Source organism: Morone saxatilis, unplaced genomic scaffold, assembly GCF_004916995.1.
Source record: "Morone saxatilis isolate NCDOM2014 unplaced genomic scaffold, NCSU_SB_2.0 Contig1, whole genome shotgun sequence".
NCBI lineage: Eukaryota > Metazoa > Chordata > Actinopteri > Moronidae > Morone > Morone saxatilis.
In genome coordinates, this window is record NW_023339651.1 from 2048392 (window position 1) to 2065824 (window position 17433).

Below are 17433 nucleotides of genomic sequence, written 5' to 3' on the forward strand. Positions count from 1 at the left end.
TGATTACGACCTGAACTCAACTGGCTGGTGTGAGGCCGGTAAGCAGGAGTTCACCATCAAAATGTTCCAGGCTTGTGTTTTCTGCCTGATCTTCCTGCTGGGCGTGGTGGGAAACTGTCTGGTGATTGCCACCTTTGGCCTCTACCGTCGCCTCCGCCTTCGCTCCATGACTGACGTCTTCCTGTTCCACCTGGCACTGGCTGACCTTCTGCTGCTCCTCACGCTCCCATTACAGGCCACCGACACCTTCCGGGGTTGGATCTTCACCGTTTCCCTCTGCAAGGCCACGAGGGCATGCTACGCTATCAACACGTACAGCGGGCTTCTGCTGCTGGCCTGCATTAGCGTCGACCGCTACCTGGTGGTGGCACATGCTCAAGAGATGCTCCGGCTGCGCAGTCAGATGTTAACAGGCGGGAAAGTAGCCGCCATAGGTGTGTGGCTTGTTGCGGTGCTCCTTAGCCTTCCTGAAATCCTCTTCTCTGGGGTGTTAGAGGCTGACGAAGACTCTTTAGCATACTGCGGCATGCTAAAGAGTGGAACAGTCAAAATGGCCACCAACGCCGCCATCATTGCCGTCTTCTGCGTGTCCTTCTTCGTTATGGTGACATGCTACTCTTTGATTGGGCGAGTGCTGTGGGAAGGGAACGCACACCGGCGGGGGAAGCAGTGGCATCGTCAGCGTACATTGAAACTGATGGTAGCTCTTGTGTTGGTGTTCTTGGTGTTCCAGCTGCCGTACACCGTGGTGCTGTTGTGCAAGATGGCCGGGCAGTTCTGCGACCCGCTGCTGGAGTACGTCACCTGCACTTTGGCGTACACCCGCTGTTGCCTCAACCCCATCCTGTACGCCCTGGTTGGTGTGCGCTTCCGTAATGACGTGCTGAGGCTCCTCCATGACTCAGGCTGCAAGCGTGGCCTCCTGCAGCTGCCACAGACGATGATGAGCTCCATCACACCGACCTCCCCTGAACGCACTCACTCCAGCTACGAGACTGTTTCTGCCATCAAATTTCAGTTTTCAGAAAATAATTAATATTCTGTAGAGTGAACTATAAACTTAAATGCATATTTCCCTACAGTATACATAATGTACACTTACTATACAGAAGCAATGGATGGAACAATCACAAGGAGTTGATTTAAACATTAGGGCTGGGTATCATTAAATTTTTTTTTGTCAATACAATTGATAATTGTTTGTAAATAATATACTAATACATAATGATTTATATGTGTATATGTTTGTGTGTGTATTAGAGGTTGATAGTGGGGCAGGAAAAAGCTAATTAACCAACTATATATTATCTATAAAGGTTTGTTTGTTCCTTTCTTTATAGCTCTTACTTAGTGAATTAACAAGATATAAATTGTTGAAAATGTTTTTTTTTATAAAAATATATTTTGAGGGGTTCTTTTCCATTTTATTAGACAGGAAAGGTAGGAGACAGAGGGGGAGGAACAACACGCAGCAAAGGGTCACAGGTCAGATTTGAGCTTAGGCCAAGATTAACCAGAGCAGACATACAACTCTCTTGCTTTAGCTGTCCTTAAAGAAATTACAGATTTCTACTGTATTTCCTTCGTTTATGGTTAAAAAATGTAAAACACTTATTTTCATTCATGTTTTGGTTGAAACGTTGGTGATGCAACGTTATTAACACATTTCATTTGTTGCACAAAAAGTCTTGAGGTTAGATACCCAGCCCTAGTCACATTGGTATTACGGACAAAAATACAAGGTCACACTTTATTTGTTTTTCAGCCATCAGGTGACAAAAAGCAGATGTGTGAGTCACGTATTTTCGTAACGCTGACCACATGAAGCCAGCGGTACCTCACTTTTATTTCAAGGAACTGAAATCCTATGAAATGCTTTTACACGGTAGCCGAGCTGTGGTGGCGTCTGTGGCTTCTATAGTTAGAAAAAAGGTGAATAAACATCAGGTGCCCAAATACGAGACTAGAACCAAATCATATAAATATACTAGTGTAGGGTCCAATCAATATTCAATTATTATTTAGTTTATTGCATTTAAAATGTCAAAACTATTTACAGAACTATTGAAACTGTCCACACACTGGAAAAAATGTTATTGTGCCGCAGTCACAAGTCTCTTTGGCTTTAAAGAGGCCACACTGTGGCCACAACGTCCACTTCCTCTCTCCTCTCACGTGTCAGGCAGCACTTTTAAAGGAGGATTTGTGTTGTGAACTGACATATAATGCTCAGGTAAAAAGGTTTGAATCTGACTTAAAAATTCTGCAAAATCATCTTTACAGTGTGATTAAACGTTAAGTTGTACTAAAACAGGGACATACACTGTGTTTACACCCCACTACAGCCCTGGTTGGTAGTCGTGTTTGATATTCACAAGACTTTTTACAGTTAAATTAAAGTTAATTAAAGCCATTTAATTGCAGTTGTTTAGTGTGACTAAACAGATTTCCATCTGCTCACAACTTGTTCTGACTCTGCTTAGCACTCGTGTTCAGGTTAATATGTACAAATGTATATTCTGTATTCTTTGTCCAGGGTTTAAGTCTATTGTCTGTACTGTCAGGTCATATTTTCAACAGATATATGTTGATATTTGCTCTATTATTCTATCTAAAGCTTCCATTAACCATATTTAAATCTTAAACAATCCTAACCTGACTTTATTTCTAACCTTCCACATGTCTGTAGATCACTTTTTAATAAGCTGTGTCAAAGACTGTTAAATATAGACTGATTAATGTAGAGGTTTCTTCACTCACTTGTTTGTACAATTAAACTTTGGTTTCTCAACGTTTCCTCAAAGTTGTTTTTAATTCTGTCTGAAGGTTTGCATTTTTATTGTTGTATGACTCTTTAAAGTTTCAGGTTGTGCAGTGAGCGGATGGTTATACAGAATGAGTGGCCTTTTTGTTGATCCATGTAAAGTCAGTCGTCTACCGGATGTTGTAACTCTTGCGGTTTTAATGTGTGATTGTCACATCTATATGGGTCAACAAACCTGTGCTTTTTAAACCGTTAATGTATATGTTGTTGAAAAAAGAGGGCTGGACTGCGTTGCACCAGCTATGTGGAAGTTTTCCTTAGTTAGGGTGTGAAGTTGACGGTTGAGGCTTGTAACTAAATCAGCTACTAAAATTGATTGCGCCACATAAAGAGATTAGATTACATCAATAGATCTCTACTCGGTAAAAAAATGATGTGTGGCAGAAAAGCTGCTGTTTTATCATCAGTGAGTATGATTCTGTGTCTATGTTTTATGCTCTACACTAACTTGTGTAACTATTTAGTTGTTACTTAGAATGAAGTTGTAACTTCTCTGTGGTGCAGAGACATTTTAGTAATGTAAAAATCTTAGTAATAACTTACGTTTTATCTAGGCTAAGTTTGAACTTGCACACAGCTGCTGCAACAGCTGCTGAGCGGTTCCATATATTAAAACCACAGCCCCCCTCCTCTCCTTTTACTGTCAGTGTCTCAAGCTGTGCCTGTCAAAAATCCTCAAAAATGACTAAAACAAAGTAAACCTTGTGAAGGTGATTCTCAGATTCAGATTTGTCCTCCTGTAGAGAGAAAGAAGAGAAAACAACCTTCCTGTTTGCATGGAAACGATCTATAAAACACCACTGCTCAGTTTTTTATGATCAAAGATGACTGAAAAGATTTTGTCCACTTTTGAGTCCACTCCATCTCCACATCTCATCTCTAGTTTTAGGGTTAATTAAAACAGAAGCCTTAGATTTAGAGATTTATTTTTGAAATGTCTGGAAAAAGATTACAGCTGCTGTAATGTGATGTGTTGACCACTAGATGTCAGACACACGGTATTATAGTCCTTAAAACATGACACTGCGGTGTGAAGTTGACAGAAACAACAGCACATTATGGTTTCACAGCAAAAATGTGCCTCTCGAATGTAATCTCTTTAACCACATCCAGGTTTACACTCCCACTTCCATACTGACAGACAGACAGTTTTATCCTGAATCATTTAATTTATTAAGAGATTCAAATAATTAAAACAAAGTGAAAACTGGTTCTAAATACTAGCAGCTAATAATTATTTTAATTATTGGTTAATGTGCAAATGATTTCTTTGATTAAAGGTCCAGTGTGTAACATTCAGGAGAATCTATTAGCAGAAGGAGTACACCATGTTGAACCGCCATGTTTCTACAGTAGCCCAAAAGGGACAATGCAAACACTGGGTCGAGATAGAGGTGTTTTTCACACAGTTTGCAGCCACCGTACTTCCTCGGGTGACACCTCTAGATGCCACTAAATCCTACACACTGGCTCTTTAATTGATGGATTGATCTGTATAAATAATGTCAGAAAACAGTGAAAATTCACTTCTTCTCTAGCAACAAAAAGAAAGATATTCAGTTTAATGTCAAACAAGATGAAGAAAAGCAGCAGATTTTATTACAATTGAAAAGCTGGAACTAATATTCTGATTCTTCGCTTTAAAAAAAAAGTTGCTGATTGGTTGTTTATGGATTAATTGATTCACTGACTAATTTCAGCTCTTCTACCCTTTTCAAGTTTTGTAGTTGGTGTATGTGAGCCAACACCATGACTGTGAAACACAATATAAAGGCAGGCAAAGGTCTCCATAACTATAACTTAAACCCAACTCTGTAACAATAATGAATCAGTATCTCCTGATACGTTACAAACCTCCCAACACAGAACTCCTCCTCACACTGATCTAAACTCTAACCTGCTGTAAAACCAGTGAACAAAGTCCGTCCTCTGAATGTGCCATGCTTCATTACGTCCTGTGCGCTGCTGACCAGGTGTGGCCAGACACACAGGTATCAGTGTGACACTCATTATTTATTAACGGCTGCTTCCACCTTCCAGTAGTCATTCTGTAACCAACAACCTGCTTACTAACCGAGTCCTCCGGCCCTCTCTGGGTAAAAAACGTTATGTCACAACATATGATTGGGATTAAGTGCGTGATCCTCTTTAGCAGCCACATTACAGCTGCGGTTTGTTAGGAACGCAGGGTATTATGGGAGTTTGTGATGGTGCAACATGTTGGTATGAATGAGGCTTTGATCGCAGAGGGATCTGGTTCTGGGAGCCGCCGGCGTTTGGCCGTTTGTTACCTGTTGGAATGGCAGAATGTGCAACACCTACTGCAGCTTACATTTACAGTTTGTAACACCAACATAAATGAAAACTCAGGTCCTCTACTTGTTGAGCTAAAGACTGATAATATAACAATAATAACTCATTTGAAATAGTAGGAAAAAACACAAATGTTTCTGATAATATTCACGATACCCACCTTCTATATAAGTTTAAACAATTTTAAACACCTCTAAATATGATGTAATCTAGAACAACCCCACCTTTCACTCAATTAATTGATTAGTTGTTCACTATTAATCTGCAATTCTGCTCTAACTGTAGATATTTCACATTGTAGTGACGTAAAGGATAATGCCAGCATTGTTCTTTATGTTCTTTATTGTTCAGGAGATTGTGTTGACAGGGTTCCCACGTGTCCTGGAAAAGCTGGAAATTTATTAAAATGTGAAAATTTCCTGGAAATAATCAATGTTGTCCTGGAACTTTTTATTTGTATTTTAGCCCTTCACTCAGATACACACCTACGTATGAGAACCTGCACATACGACACTTCAGGGCAAGTTTACCAAGTTTTGGAGCCGAAGCCAAGCAGATTTCTCACGTCCACTGGTTAATAAATACGTGCACAGCAATGTTAACTGTACGTGCAACAAACACTTTCTACTTTACCTTGTAATGTATGTAATGACAAAAAACTGGGGTTTCTGTAAACAGGGCGATATGATATGTATCATGATACAGGGGTTACAGTTCAATACATACTGCATTATGGTAAGGTAAGCTGTGTGTTTTAAATCTGTCAAAAGTGTCAAAATATAAAGAACCAAATGCATAAAATCTGTGCTTTTACTTACTTTACTTTTTACTATATATATTCATTGATCTACGTTTGTATATATCACAGTCATCAGTTTACATTTACAGCACTGCCATCTAGTGGTTGAGGGTTTAAACACCAAAATCAATAGTGTGTTTTTTGAGAATCAATCACAATATCACAAAACAAAATATCGCGATACGATACCCCTTGTAAATTATATGACTGTTTGTTAGCAAGTGGCCTCCTATACTGTCAAGAAAACTCCTGGAAAGCTCCTGGAAAATGATTCCTGGTTCCTACTGTTCAAAAATGCTCAGTAAAACAGCCGTAAAGTGAAGTTAAAATGGGGCATTCGTAGTGGACTATTCTCATCTGACTGATACACATTTGGTGCTCTAGTGAATGTGTTCAACTACAGAGTGTGTGAACCTCTCACCAGTGCAACAGTGTGGCTCATTTATGTGTTTTTAATAGTTGGTGGAGCTCTACGGCACGGAGGAATGAGATATTTCAGGCTTTGGATGTGCAGACATTCCACATTAGGTGTTTGTAAGAAAAATGCAGAAAAACATCAAACTTAACCTTTAAAATTCCTGATCACACAATGCTTGTTCCAGCTTTCTGTGTTTTACTGAAGGAGTGTGTGCCTCCCTGTACCTGGAGGCATTAGGACCCAGAGAGCTCCGATCTCCCTGAGCTCTCCTGTTAGTACTAATGCCTCTGCTGCCGTCTGTCTCTCTCTCTGTCCCTGTTGCAGATAGACAGAGTGGCTGCCTGCTGGATCTCTGCCTTCCCCTCTTTTGCTCTTTTTCCTCTGGATATGGAGATCAAAGGCCCAGAGACTCCCAGCATCCAACAGCAGATGGAGGGCTTCTGTAGACCACCTGCAAGCCCAACTAACTCTCATTCCCAGAGAGCACTGCAGCTTTTGGAGTAGTTTTCTCCCCCACCTGTGCTGAGGAGAACCCAGAAGTGATACCTTTCCAGGTTAATCTTCTTCTCTTTCATTTCTCTTTCTCACTGCAGCCTCGTCCTGTGTGCAAGAGCTACAGGCTCTGAACTCTATCTCCTCCCCTTTTCTCTTTCAGCTGTCACTCTGTCTGTCACTCTCAGGATATCCCCTTCCCTCTTTCTAGGGTTTCATAATGCTTCAGGATCTCATTCAGAGGCAGGGCTGGATTTCATCCCACCGCTTTCTCCTCGTTTGAGAGCATGGACGAGTAACGGGTGCAATTCAGCATGAACCAACAGCCTGGGGTCATGGAAATAAAGAAAGGTCACAGGCCGGTGCCTCACACAGCTTCAAAGTTAACTTTAAATAACTAGTTAGAAAATCAGAAATATTAACTTTTAGCACTGTTTTTAGCTGAGGCACATTTCTGGGAGCAGGTTTATTTTTTTTGTATGTGTATTTCTGGGATCTATCGGATATACAGTCATGGGAAATGCAGCAGGGAACATGGAGATACCTCAGGGGAAGGAGGGCAAGGCGGCGGCGGCCCCTCTGGGCTCCACGGGCTCCCAGAAACAAACCAAGGGGCGGAAACTCCCGATGCCACCTGAAGAAGAGCTGGAGCGACGCTTCAGCGCAGTGCTGGTGAGTGCAGCAGGTCAGGCCACATGTCAACCTTAAAACAGAGGACAGAGAGCACACGGCAGAAAGAAAACAAAGAATTTGGAATATGTTAGAAATGTGCACGTCCTCTGGACAAGCTTATCGCAGTGCCAGGTACACAATGCCACCGTGGAAAGATACATAAGAGGTCCTTTATACTGGAGCTTACTGCAGCTTTAGGCTCACTGCATGGTCTGCTGGAGGAAGAATGATGGGGGGGGTCAGATCTGTTTACAGTTTAATAAAATCTGCAACTAAACTTCCATCATCACAGCTACATATTTACCTTTTTTATATAAAGAATTACTTATATTTTATGAGATTATCTTTTAGCAAAGTCTACATGTTACAGAGTTACACATGATATGGCCAAAAGTATGTGGACAGCACTGATGACTCACTGGGTGTTGGTTTAGTTTCCACCTCTCAGTCCCAATCAAAAATCTTAATGCTACAACATACAATGATATGTTAGACAACATTGTTCCCTTTGCTGTTTAAACTTCACAATGCCCCCCAGTGCAGAAATGGTTTTCCCTGTTTGATGTGGAAGGGCTTATAAGACCCTGACCTCAACCTCATCTAACACGTTTGGGATGAACTCGAAAACTGACTGCAGGCCGGACCTAATCACCCGACATCTGGGCCCCAACCAAAGGCCCTAACTAACTAAAATGATCTGATCTGACGCCACTGTTGGCATGACGACATGGTTTGTTTGTGACTTTTAAAGTTGTTACAAGCTTTTTATAGGTACTAAACACTGTGTACACTGACATAAGTGCAGTACCTTTTGTGTTTTCATGCTTCATTTATAGTAAATAGTACTGAAACAAATGTACGTTTGCATTTAACAAAACACATTGTGTGTATTCTTGAGGCCTAACAAACGGGACGAATTCATTTCACTATTATTTTAATCAATCAATTAATCTGTCAATCATTTTCTCAGTTAATGAATTAGTTGTTTGGTCCATAAAATGTCAGAAAAGGTCCTCAAATGTCTTGATTTGTCCACAACCCAAAGATATTCAGTTATAGGAGACTAAAGAAACCAGATTTGCACATTTGAGAAGTCGAAATCAGAGAATTTTGAATTTTTTCTCTTAAAAAACGACTCAAAATGATCCATTGATTATCAAAAAAGTTGGCATTTATTTTAATAGTTGACAGTTAATCAATAAATCAACTGATCGTTGCAGCTCTAATGCACTTCCTTCCTCCTAGAACATTTGCAAATCCAATTTTCTCTAAACGTTTGCATTATTTACAGCCACGTTAACTAGCAAGACGTCTTCGTATTCGCTGTCTTTGTCGAGGGTCTTGCAGCGTTTCTCGGCGCACTGCCACCTGTAGATCAGTGGAACAGTGCAACACCTTATGTCCTCATGTGCTTTCACATCAATAGTGCCACTAGAGGTACTCCACAGGGAACTTTTACTGTTTTTGAAACCATCTTTTACTTCTGCTGCGTTGATTCTTTAATTTCTCTGCCTAGGATCAATAAAGTGTATCTTCCTCATGCCTAATTTCACTGATGCTCGTGTGTGGGAACATTCAGCAGATTAACGCATGATGATGATCACATATGGGTGCATTGTTAAGGCGTCCACAAACTTTTGGCCATGCTGTGTAACTGGAGACTTCTTGAGCTGGTTGGCTTTGTGGTCAGCGGCAGTAGGCTCTGTTTGTACTTGTGGTTTTCTTTTAAATCAAAGCCACGGTTACGAAATCAGGCGTTCAGTGACCGGAATTCCTCGACCATAGCTTGATTTTCTCCTCATGACTTCCTTGAGTGAGCCGTCGGTCGTCTCCTGCTCACAGCAACATGCCTGAGCTGTGACAGAAAAAGAAAGAAACAAAAGAGAGACCTTTTGGAGTCTGACAACAGTTATGTTCAGCATGCGCCCAGACGACTTGCAGCGCGATTAACTGCATTCCTTTCGTCATTCTTCTCCGAGCCTTCTCACCGCAGTGCACGATGACATGTGACACCGCGCTGAGCTGATCTGTGATAGAATGAAACATAAACAGACCGGCCTGAGGCTTATTGTCAGCAAGCATACTTACAGAACCAGCCTCCTCCTCCTGAAGGTGAACAGTAATCAATTAAAGGCCTGATGAATGCTGCTCCCGTCCACCGAGGCAGTTCAATCAATGTGTGTGAGCATAAAGCGCTCCCTGTTGGGGCAGAACCAAACCTCCAATCGCCTCTGCTGAACAGCTGCTGTCATTAGCTTGTGTCCGAAACATTTCAGCTGATTTTGGTGACATTTAGGACCAATGATCAGCTCATTAAATTCGACGGTTTAATAATGAAACTTGAATCATAAGATTATGTTCTAATCAGTTCAGCTAAAAAATGGAGGTGATGGGAATTATATCGGAGTCTAACAGCAAGTCGGAGAACGGATTGTAGAAATATTAATGTTATATTATTCATGTAACAGTTAAATTATACTTTCAGTACATTTTTAATTCACTGAAAAGTAGAACCATGTGAAAAATTCACTTTTATTGGAACGCTGTGTTTCTACAGCCTTCTGAGTTTTGCAGCCACCGTAGTTTTATCTGACACACTTGGAACGGAAAGGTGAGGTGAGGGTGTTGCAACCTGCAATCCTTTTATTTTCTTTCTTCCTAAAACACTTTTAAAAAGAGACAAAAAAAAACCTTTGTTGTGTGATTGTAAAATGTAAACTTCTCCTCGGGTTGTTAAAAAGTCGCAGCAACCATGGCGACCTTGGTGTTTCGTTACCGATGGCTACAGTTGGAGAACCGTGTTGAAGGAGGTTCCTGCTCTCTGAGTGTGAGACTCTGTTATAATAATGCCCAAAAGGAGCTGAACATACCGTGTTTGAAGTGGCTTGACAACGGAAACTCTGATTTCCCTTCAAAAAGCACGTTTCCTTCCCAAAAACCACAACTTGAGGTAGTCAAGCAGTGATGTTGGGTTCTCATCTAACATTAAAGTACAGTTCAAGGTGATCCAGCGTTACTCACAGGATTAAATCGCTTTAATTGTATTTTAGCCTTTCATTCAGCTTACCCTAACCTGAGCGTATATATTATTTGAAACTTGGATGCTGGGATAAGCTGCACGGTGTGTAACTTCAAAGACACAAAGCGAAACGGACTTTTATTTGCATGAATTTGCAGTTTGCTGGGCAGGGGACAGTTCCATGTTTCTGACCATCTGACTGGCGGGTTTAAGGGATCGCAGCCCTTTCATTGTATAATCTGTAAGCCAAATGCCATCGTTGATTTTCTTTGCTGGTTTTGTGATCATTTCAGTTTCAGTGTTTTCAGTTTTTAGTCCCACGGACACTAGTCAAATACACTGCGTGGCCAAAAGTATGTGGACACATAAGCATGCGTGTTGGTTGATCTTGTTCTGAAACCATGAGCACTGAAAAGATGCTGAACCTGGCTGCAGGGATTTGCTCCCGTTCAGTTTGGTCAACACTGATGTCGGTCTGGCTCACATCCCAGAGGTGCTGGATGGGGTTGTGGTCAGGGCACAAACTGGGAAAGTGTTTTCTTCATGGAGCTTTGTGCATTGGGGGCAATGTAAAGAAGAAACAGGGAAGAGATTAGCTAGTTTATTTTTTATTCATCCTTTATTTTAGCAGAGAGGACCCACTCCTCTAGCAGCTCAGTCAGTATGACTTTACAAGCACCATTACAGTGACAGAGTATTTGTAACATTTCAGCAACTTATTTAGGTTAGGTTTAGGCACAAAACTATCTGTTGTCACAAATACTGTGTATAAAATATACAGACAAAGCAAATGCTAAATGCTATCTATTCACAGAGTTACTAAAAACCAAACCAATAAAACAGCCTCAGACCAAAAAGTACACAAAAGTGTGTGGACGGGGTTGTCTATTTTTTACTATTCAGAACGTTTTTACAGTATTGATACCGTATGTTTCAACATTCACCTGTTTGTTCACATTATATTGCAGATTGTAAACCCTCCAGTAGTCAAATATTAAAGAAGTCATAAGCCATTTTTAATTCGCTACATCTCTCATCTCTCTCCATAAATGGAGCAGTGTGCGATATCCCCCCATCTGATACAGATAATGCTTCTACTCTAGTCTCTTCTTTTGCATGGAGAACTGTGTTTGCATATGTTTTTACTTACAGTTCGTGTCCACATTGTGCACAGAGTAAATTCAATCTGTGTTGCAGTGGGATGATCGTGTGTGTGTGTGTGTGTGTGTGTGTAAGATGTGGTGGGGTCGTGGGATAACCACTGCAATGAATTAATGTGCCAGCAGCACACGTCTTGTGCCAACTGCTGCAGGTTTTTCCTCCTGAACGTGTGTGTGTCTGCAGTAGTGTGTGTTGGTATGAGTGCAATATGCAAATCGCAGGAAGCTGCAAAAGGTAAAATGTGCAACAACTTTAGTTCTGTAGACACCAACAAATTTCACACCATCATGTTTTTAATCGTTTTTTTAGTGAAAATCAAATTAAATCATTCCCACACTAACTACGAATCATATCACACAACTTTTTGTGTCAATGTAATCGTGCAGCTCCAGCTTTCCTGTGCGAAACAACAGGCGTCACTCTGCAGCAGTCTGCTGCATCTAAAACTCTCTCCTCCCCGCCCCGAGCTGAGCACATTCCCTGGGTGCTAACAGCAAGCTTTTTGCTACATCACCATTGTATCCCACCAAATATAGATTATCTCTCCCACCAACCAATCCCCCTCCTCCTCCTCCTCCTCGTCCTCCTCCTCCTCCCACCCAGTTACCCCCTCATCTTCTGCTGAGTCTGCATAGCAAATCCCCTGTGCTAAGTGGAGAAGATACTCCGTCTGCATACAAACCAACCGCCCACCCGGCCGCCCGCCCGCCTGCCTGCCTCAATGTGTGTGAAGAGGCAGAAGTGAGGGATGCTGCGAACTGTCCCTGGTCTCATTCTGCAGAGGCTCAAAGGGACAAGAGTGAGGGCGAGTGTGAGACTCAGGTGTGGAATTGGACAGGGATGGCAGAGAGCTGGCCCTGTGTGTGCTCACATGTACACATTTGCATGTGAGCCTGCAGTATTTGTGTGCGATATGAGCCACTGCGTCCTGTGAGCAGCATTTATTGATGCTTTATTCACATTATGACGCTCGTGTCTGATGCCACTGCAGCGTTTTCAAACTGAAAGAATCAATATCAAAGCGACAGAAATCTGCAGAGTACAGCGTGCGACTGATAACGCCAGCGTTCAAATGCTTCAGTCACATCCACACTTACGTGGAGCACTTTTCCCTCAAGGTTTTACATAACACTTTGCATATTTCCCAACAGGGAATGCGGCAGTGGGTGGAATTGTAAATGTACATCTGTGGATTTGTGTTCTGTATTTACAGACTGAGACACGGACAGGAAGAGAAAGGAAAACAAGAGAGAACATTTACTCACTTTTTTAGGTTAAGAAGTTGTCAAACTGATAGCCTCGACTAAAGAAACAGAATATTACTATTTATGTAACGGTTTAGCAGGATTACATTCAGATAATGAAATATGCCTCTTGAATACTGAGTGAACTTGGATTTATTGTTCAGGGTCTAAAAAGTCTAAAACCCAGTCATCTAAATTCTAGGCCTTGAACAGGGTTCCCACTAATCCTGGAAAACCTGGACATGTAGATATTAGTTTTCCATTCATGGAAACCCCTGGAAATTGATCAAAATAACCAAAAGTCCTGGAAATAATCTATGTTGTCCTGGAAAACTTGAATTGTATTTTGTACTGTTATAGTTAGAATAATGTCCGCATGGGGAGACAGAGAAAGAAACACAACTTTTTACATGTGGTTTACCATCAATCAGCAAGTGAAACCAAAACACAAACTCAGAAATCCACAGTAATCAATAAATTAACACTTAATGGCGATGTATTATCTGAAATCCTGAACATATAAATAACCTAAAAATGGATTCAAAATGTATCAAAATTTGCCCACCAGGAGTTGAAATGGATTCTACATCCTCAATAATCCCCAAATCCACTCCAGTATTGTCCAAACCAGCCAGGCAGTAGCTGAAATATTGTCCCTATAGCTGATTATTCATGCTAATTATGCTAATTGCCCAACATGTGCAAGTTAGCATGTGGCAGTTTCTATTTACTGGGACTCACGCTGTAAGAAGAAGGCAAGAAGACTAATGCAAAGTATTTGAATTGTCATTTTACAATGCAGGGTTGTATAATGAAATTCAGGTTGTAGTTTCCCTTCATGCTAAAACAAAAACATTATTTTACATAACGGAGCCCGGAGGATGAATTAAGGAGTCTCACAGTATTTTTATGTAAAGCACGTTTGAGTTCAGCCTTTTGCTGCAAACACAGCTTGTTTCTGTGAACGAGACAATTCCATTGATCCGTCTTTTTTTGGAATAGTCAGCATGTTTAGGAATTCAGGAATGCATCACTCAGAGACACAAAAATGTCCCACTATTGTCTGCTGAAGTCAACACATTGTCTCACGCTTCCCGCTGCCTCATATTGTTGAGCTCCCAACTGTTTTCCTGTGTTGTTTTACATGATGCATCACATTAATTCTGCGTTATTGAAATTAACCTCGAGTCCCGCTGCCGGTCGCTTTGCATATATGTTAATGTCCAGTGTAAAGGTCACTCATTTTACTTTTTAATTCCACTTAAATCAGCTTATTTAAAGCAGAGTTAGAGGGATTGTGTAAGCCTGGAAAACACTGAGGCAATTATTGTGCAGGTTGTCATGGAGAGAGTGCCAGTTTGAGTGTGACAAGAACGGCCACATGCTCTCACACTTGGCGCGTCTTATAAAACGATCCACAAAGGACACGCAGCCACCGGCGAGCCAGAGATGAAAATTAAACTCGTTAAAATTGTGAAACATGAGGACTGTTTGCCTCACAGCTTGTATTTGACATCGTCGTCACAAAGACACAGCTCCCCGCTGTCCCCATCACAGCGGCCCCGGCCTCCTCAACAATGCACCAGTGAACGATGTGATTACCTGATTAGATGCTGACATTTGATGCTGAAGTGCACTCCTCTGAGTCAGGTGCTTTGTCTGTGTAATTGTTCATGTAAAAAAAAAAACAGATTGAGTGCAGCAATGTTCTCATTTGGGGGCTCAGTTCTTCTGTGTCGGTACATAAATGGGACGAGCTGATAACTTTAAGACTTTCTCTTTTTATAGCGAACAGCTGTGCAAAATACCAGCTTGCTGATTCTGGCTCTTAACACGTACATATAAGAAAATTGTTGTTTTTGTGTCACTGAAAACGACAGTTGTTTGTTAAGACGCCTAAAACAGGGGTAAAGGCTGAATGTTAAAAAAACAACTTAAAAATTCTTTATATTTTTTGTATTATCATAAAGTAACATCTTCTTAGTATTGGTAACATATGGCAGATCAACAGATCAGTATCACGTACTGTAAAAAGTATATTGCTATAACAAGATGTTTTTCAAGTTATATTTTCACATTAATGTGAAACATTTTATGTTGTAACAATCGAGTTACAACTTGAAACGTTTATTGCTATAACAAGATATTTTTACAGAGTTTAGCAAGATTTCAATCAGAGTTGGTGGTTATTTGGTTACTGTCAATCAAAAGTGATAAAACCACATCCACAAAGTCCTGATTAACTGAGTTTTTGTGTATTAAACTCGAATGAATAACACTTAAAGACATATGTTTTTTAAAGGTGATTGTCCCTTTTGTAGCCAAGTTTAATGTTACAGAGAAATACTCCAAGGACGTGAGATTTAATACATTAATATATCAGCTAACAGCTGTTCTCTGTGTAAAGATACAGAAGTCCCCACATGGTGTCTGCCCTCCTCGCCTTGCCCTGTGTTGTATCGCAGCCTCTCCTGTGGTTTGTTTCCATTAGCCGGTGCTGCTCGGACCCTGAAACTGCTTGTTATTAATAATCTAACGTCATTAGGAGTTATATTCCACCAACACCAAGAGTTGGTGATTGTTGCAAACCCAATAACCAGCAGATCGGTTTAATGAGTTTTATTTAGTTTCCTGTCCCCCTTTGAATGACCCGTTACGATGGTTAAAAGGTAAAATTAATGTTTTTGTCTGCTGGAATTTTGGTGGGAGAGCTGACTCAGTGCACATTAGTTTGTTTGTGGTGAAACTAAAGGTCTATCTCTGTAGGGATCCTTTCCATAATGCTGTCAGACACTGACAATAACAATCTGAGTCTGTCAGTAAAAACAACACATTTTATTGGACATACTAGACAAAATAAGGATTAACATTAGCTTACGTTGCAACCAATGGAGCCATTTTCACAAATAATTTCACATTTAACTGGTTTTAGTTTACTTCTGTCCGAATGTTTTGGTCTGACATGGTCTATAGTGTCACATCCAGTATATTTCATATATAACCTTTAAGATTTTAAGTAAAAGTTGTTTTTTAAACCTTTTATGTAGAAGAGTAAACCAGGGTTGTTTTTCTCTTCCATTTGTGCTGTTTAATAGTGATCCATCAGGCTGAGCATACCCAGCCCGTATCGACCACCAGCTCCGTTCATCAGGCCTGATTTATCAGATTCACATCCAGCCTCACAACAACATTGATTTTACTGTGCTATTTGGAATTTGCTGTGCCCCTGTTCTTTCAGCACGGCACAAATGACGTCCACACAGTAGCTTTCCATGTGCTGTGCCTCAGCTTTCACCCCAGGACAGATACAATGAGTATCTCCAAAGTTATATCTCTACATCTCCAGACTCCAAACTGTAAAAGTTTAAGAAAACTCCTAATTGAAATAATTAAACTTTCTTCTTGAGAGCTTTTACATTTTAATTTTAAAAAGTTCTGTTAACTTCTAATATTTTTGTTTAAAATAATTTACTTTTTTCTTCAAAAGAATGAGCTGTGATCCTAATTCTTCCTTATTAAGCTACTTAAAAATGAAATAGTTGCAATTAAAGATATTCAATTATATATATCAATCAACATATGCATTTTATATATTAAATTATGAAATGCAGAATTTTTTTCAAGTTTTTCTAACGAAGAAAACTAAATTATCATTATTATTATTAGCTTAACTTAAGAGTTTGACTTGAGCCCTGAAATTCTGAGGTTTCTCAACTTTTTTACAGTGAGGAACTTATTTCATAAAAGAACCAAACTCAGATGTAAAAACTGGTTCTGTGGTTCAGCTGGAGGTTAAATCTCTGAGCTCTGAGGCTCCGAAGTAACCCCTGCTGGACATTCCCGAGCAGGCTGAGTCACGGTTGGTGACTCCCCGCTCTCGCTGACCTCGCGATGGACGCTTCAGGTTGCTGAGTTGAGAGCAGGAGGTGTGAGGGCGGACAGGAAGGAGGTTGGATATGAGGAGGATGTGAAGCATTTAAGCAAAGTGAGGAGATCGTGTATCGTCCTTGAGTGGGTGTCTCCTGTCGACTAGCCCAGTTTCGTGTGTGTGTGTTGTGTGTGTGTGTGGGTTAAAATTAGTACAGCTGATGTGTTTATTATATGGGACACCAGCAGTGCATTAACGGGTGTGAAATGTGTGATGAGAATCTTTTATTTTCAGAAACCTAATGAAGAGAATGAAGGACAGCAGGGTTGAGTTTGCATTCTGCAGTTTGTTATCATCCACGCACACAAATGTGACTACAGCGAGAGTTTCTGGCTCATTACTCGTTCGGTGGCGTGCGTCCTTATCGGAGAGCCGAATCAGCCGGCGTTTTTCCAAAACAAATTCACAATTTACATGAAGACATAAAGCACAAAAGTTGTAATTGTTTGGTTTATTTTATCCTGCGTTCACAAGACGGTGACGAGTCCCGCCGACCGCGGGATAATAATAAAGTCCATAATACAGACAGAGAATTGTATAAAAAGTTCCCTAAACAGGAAATA

At 40.7% G+C, this 17433-nt stretch overlaps 2 protein-coding genes across 2 annotated transcripts in view; both read left to right on the forward strand.

The window, feature by feature from the left end:
- Positions 1-4: 4 nt before the first annotated feature.
- ccr10 (chemokine (C-C motif) receptor 10) lies at positions 5-2751 on the forward strand (the record flags this gene model as incomplete). Its single annotated transcript, XM_035668958.1, has 1 exon — positions 5-2751. A coding segment is annotated over one exon (1032 nt), but the record flags the coding sequence as incomplete, so codon positions are not given.
- A 4540-nt stretch (positions 2752-7291) lies between these two features.
- fmnl1b (formin-like 1b) overlaps positions 7292-17433 on the forward strand; it is a gene marked incomplete in the record, with an annotated part of 32701 nt that continues 22559 nt past the window's right edge. Inside the window, 1 exon segment of the mRNA XM_035658369.1 lies at positions 7292-7518. Within this exon segment, the coding sequence (XP_035514262.1) occupies positions 7360-7518 (159 nt within the window).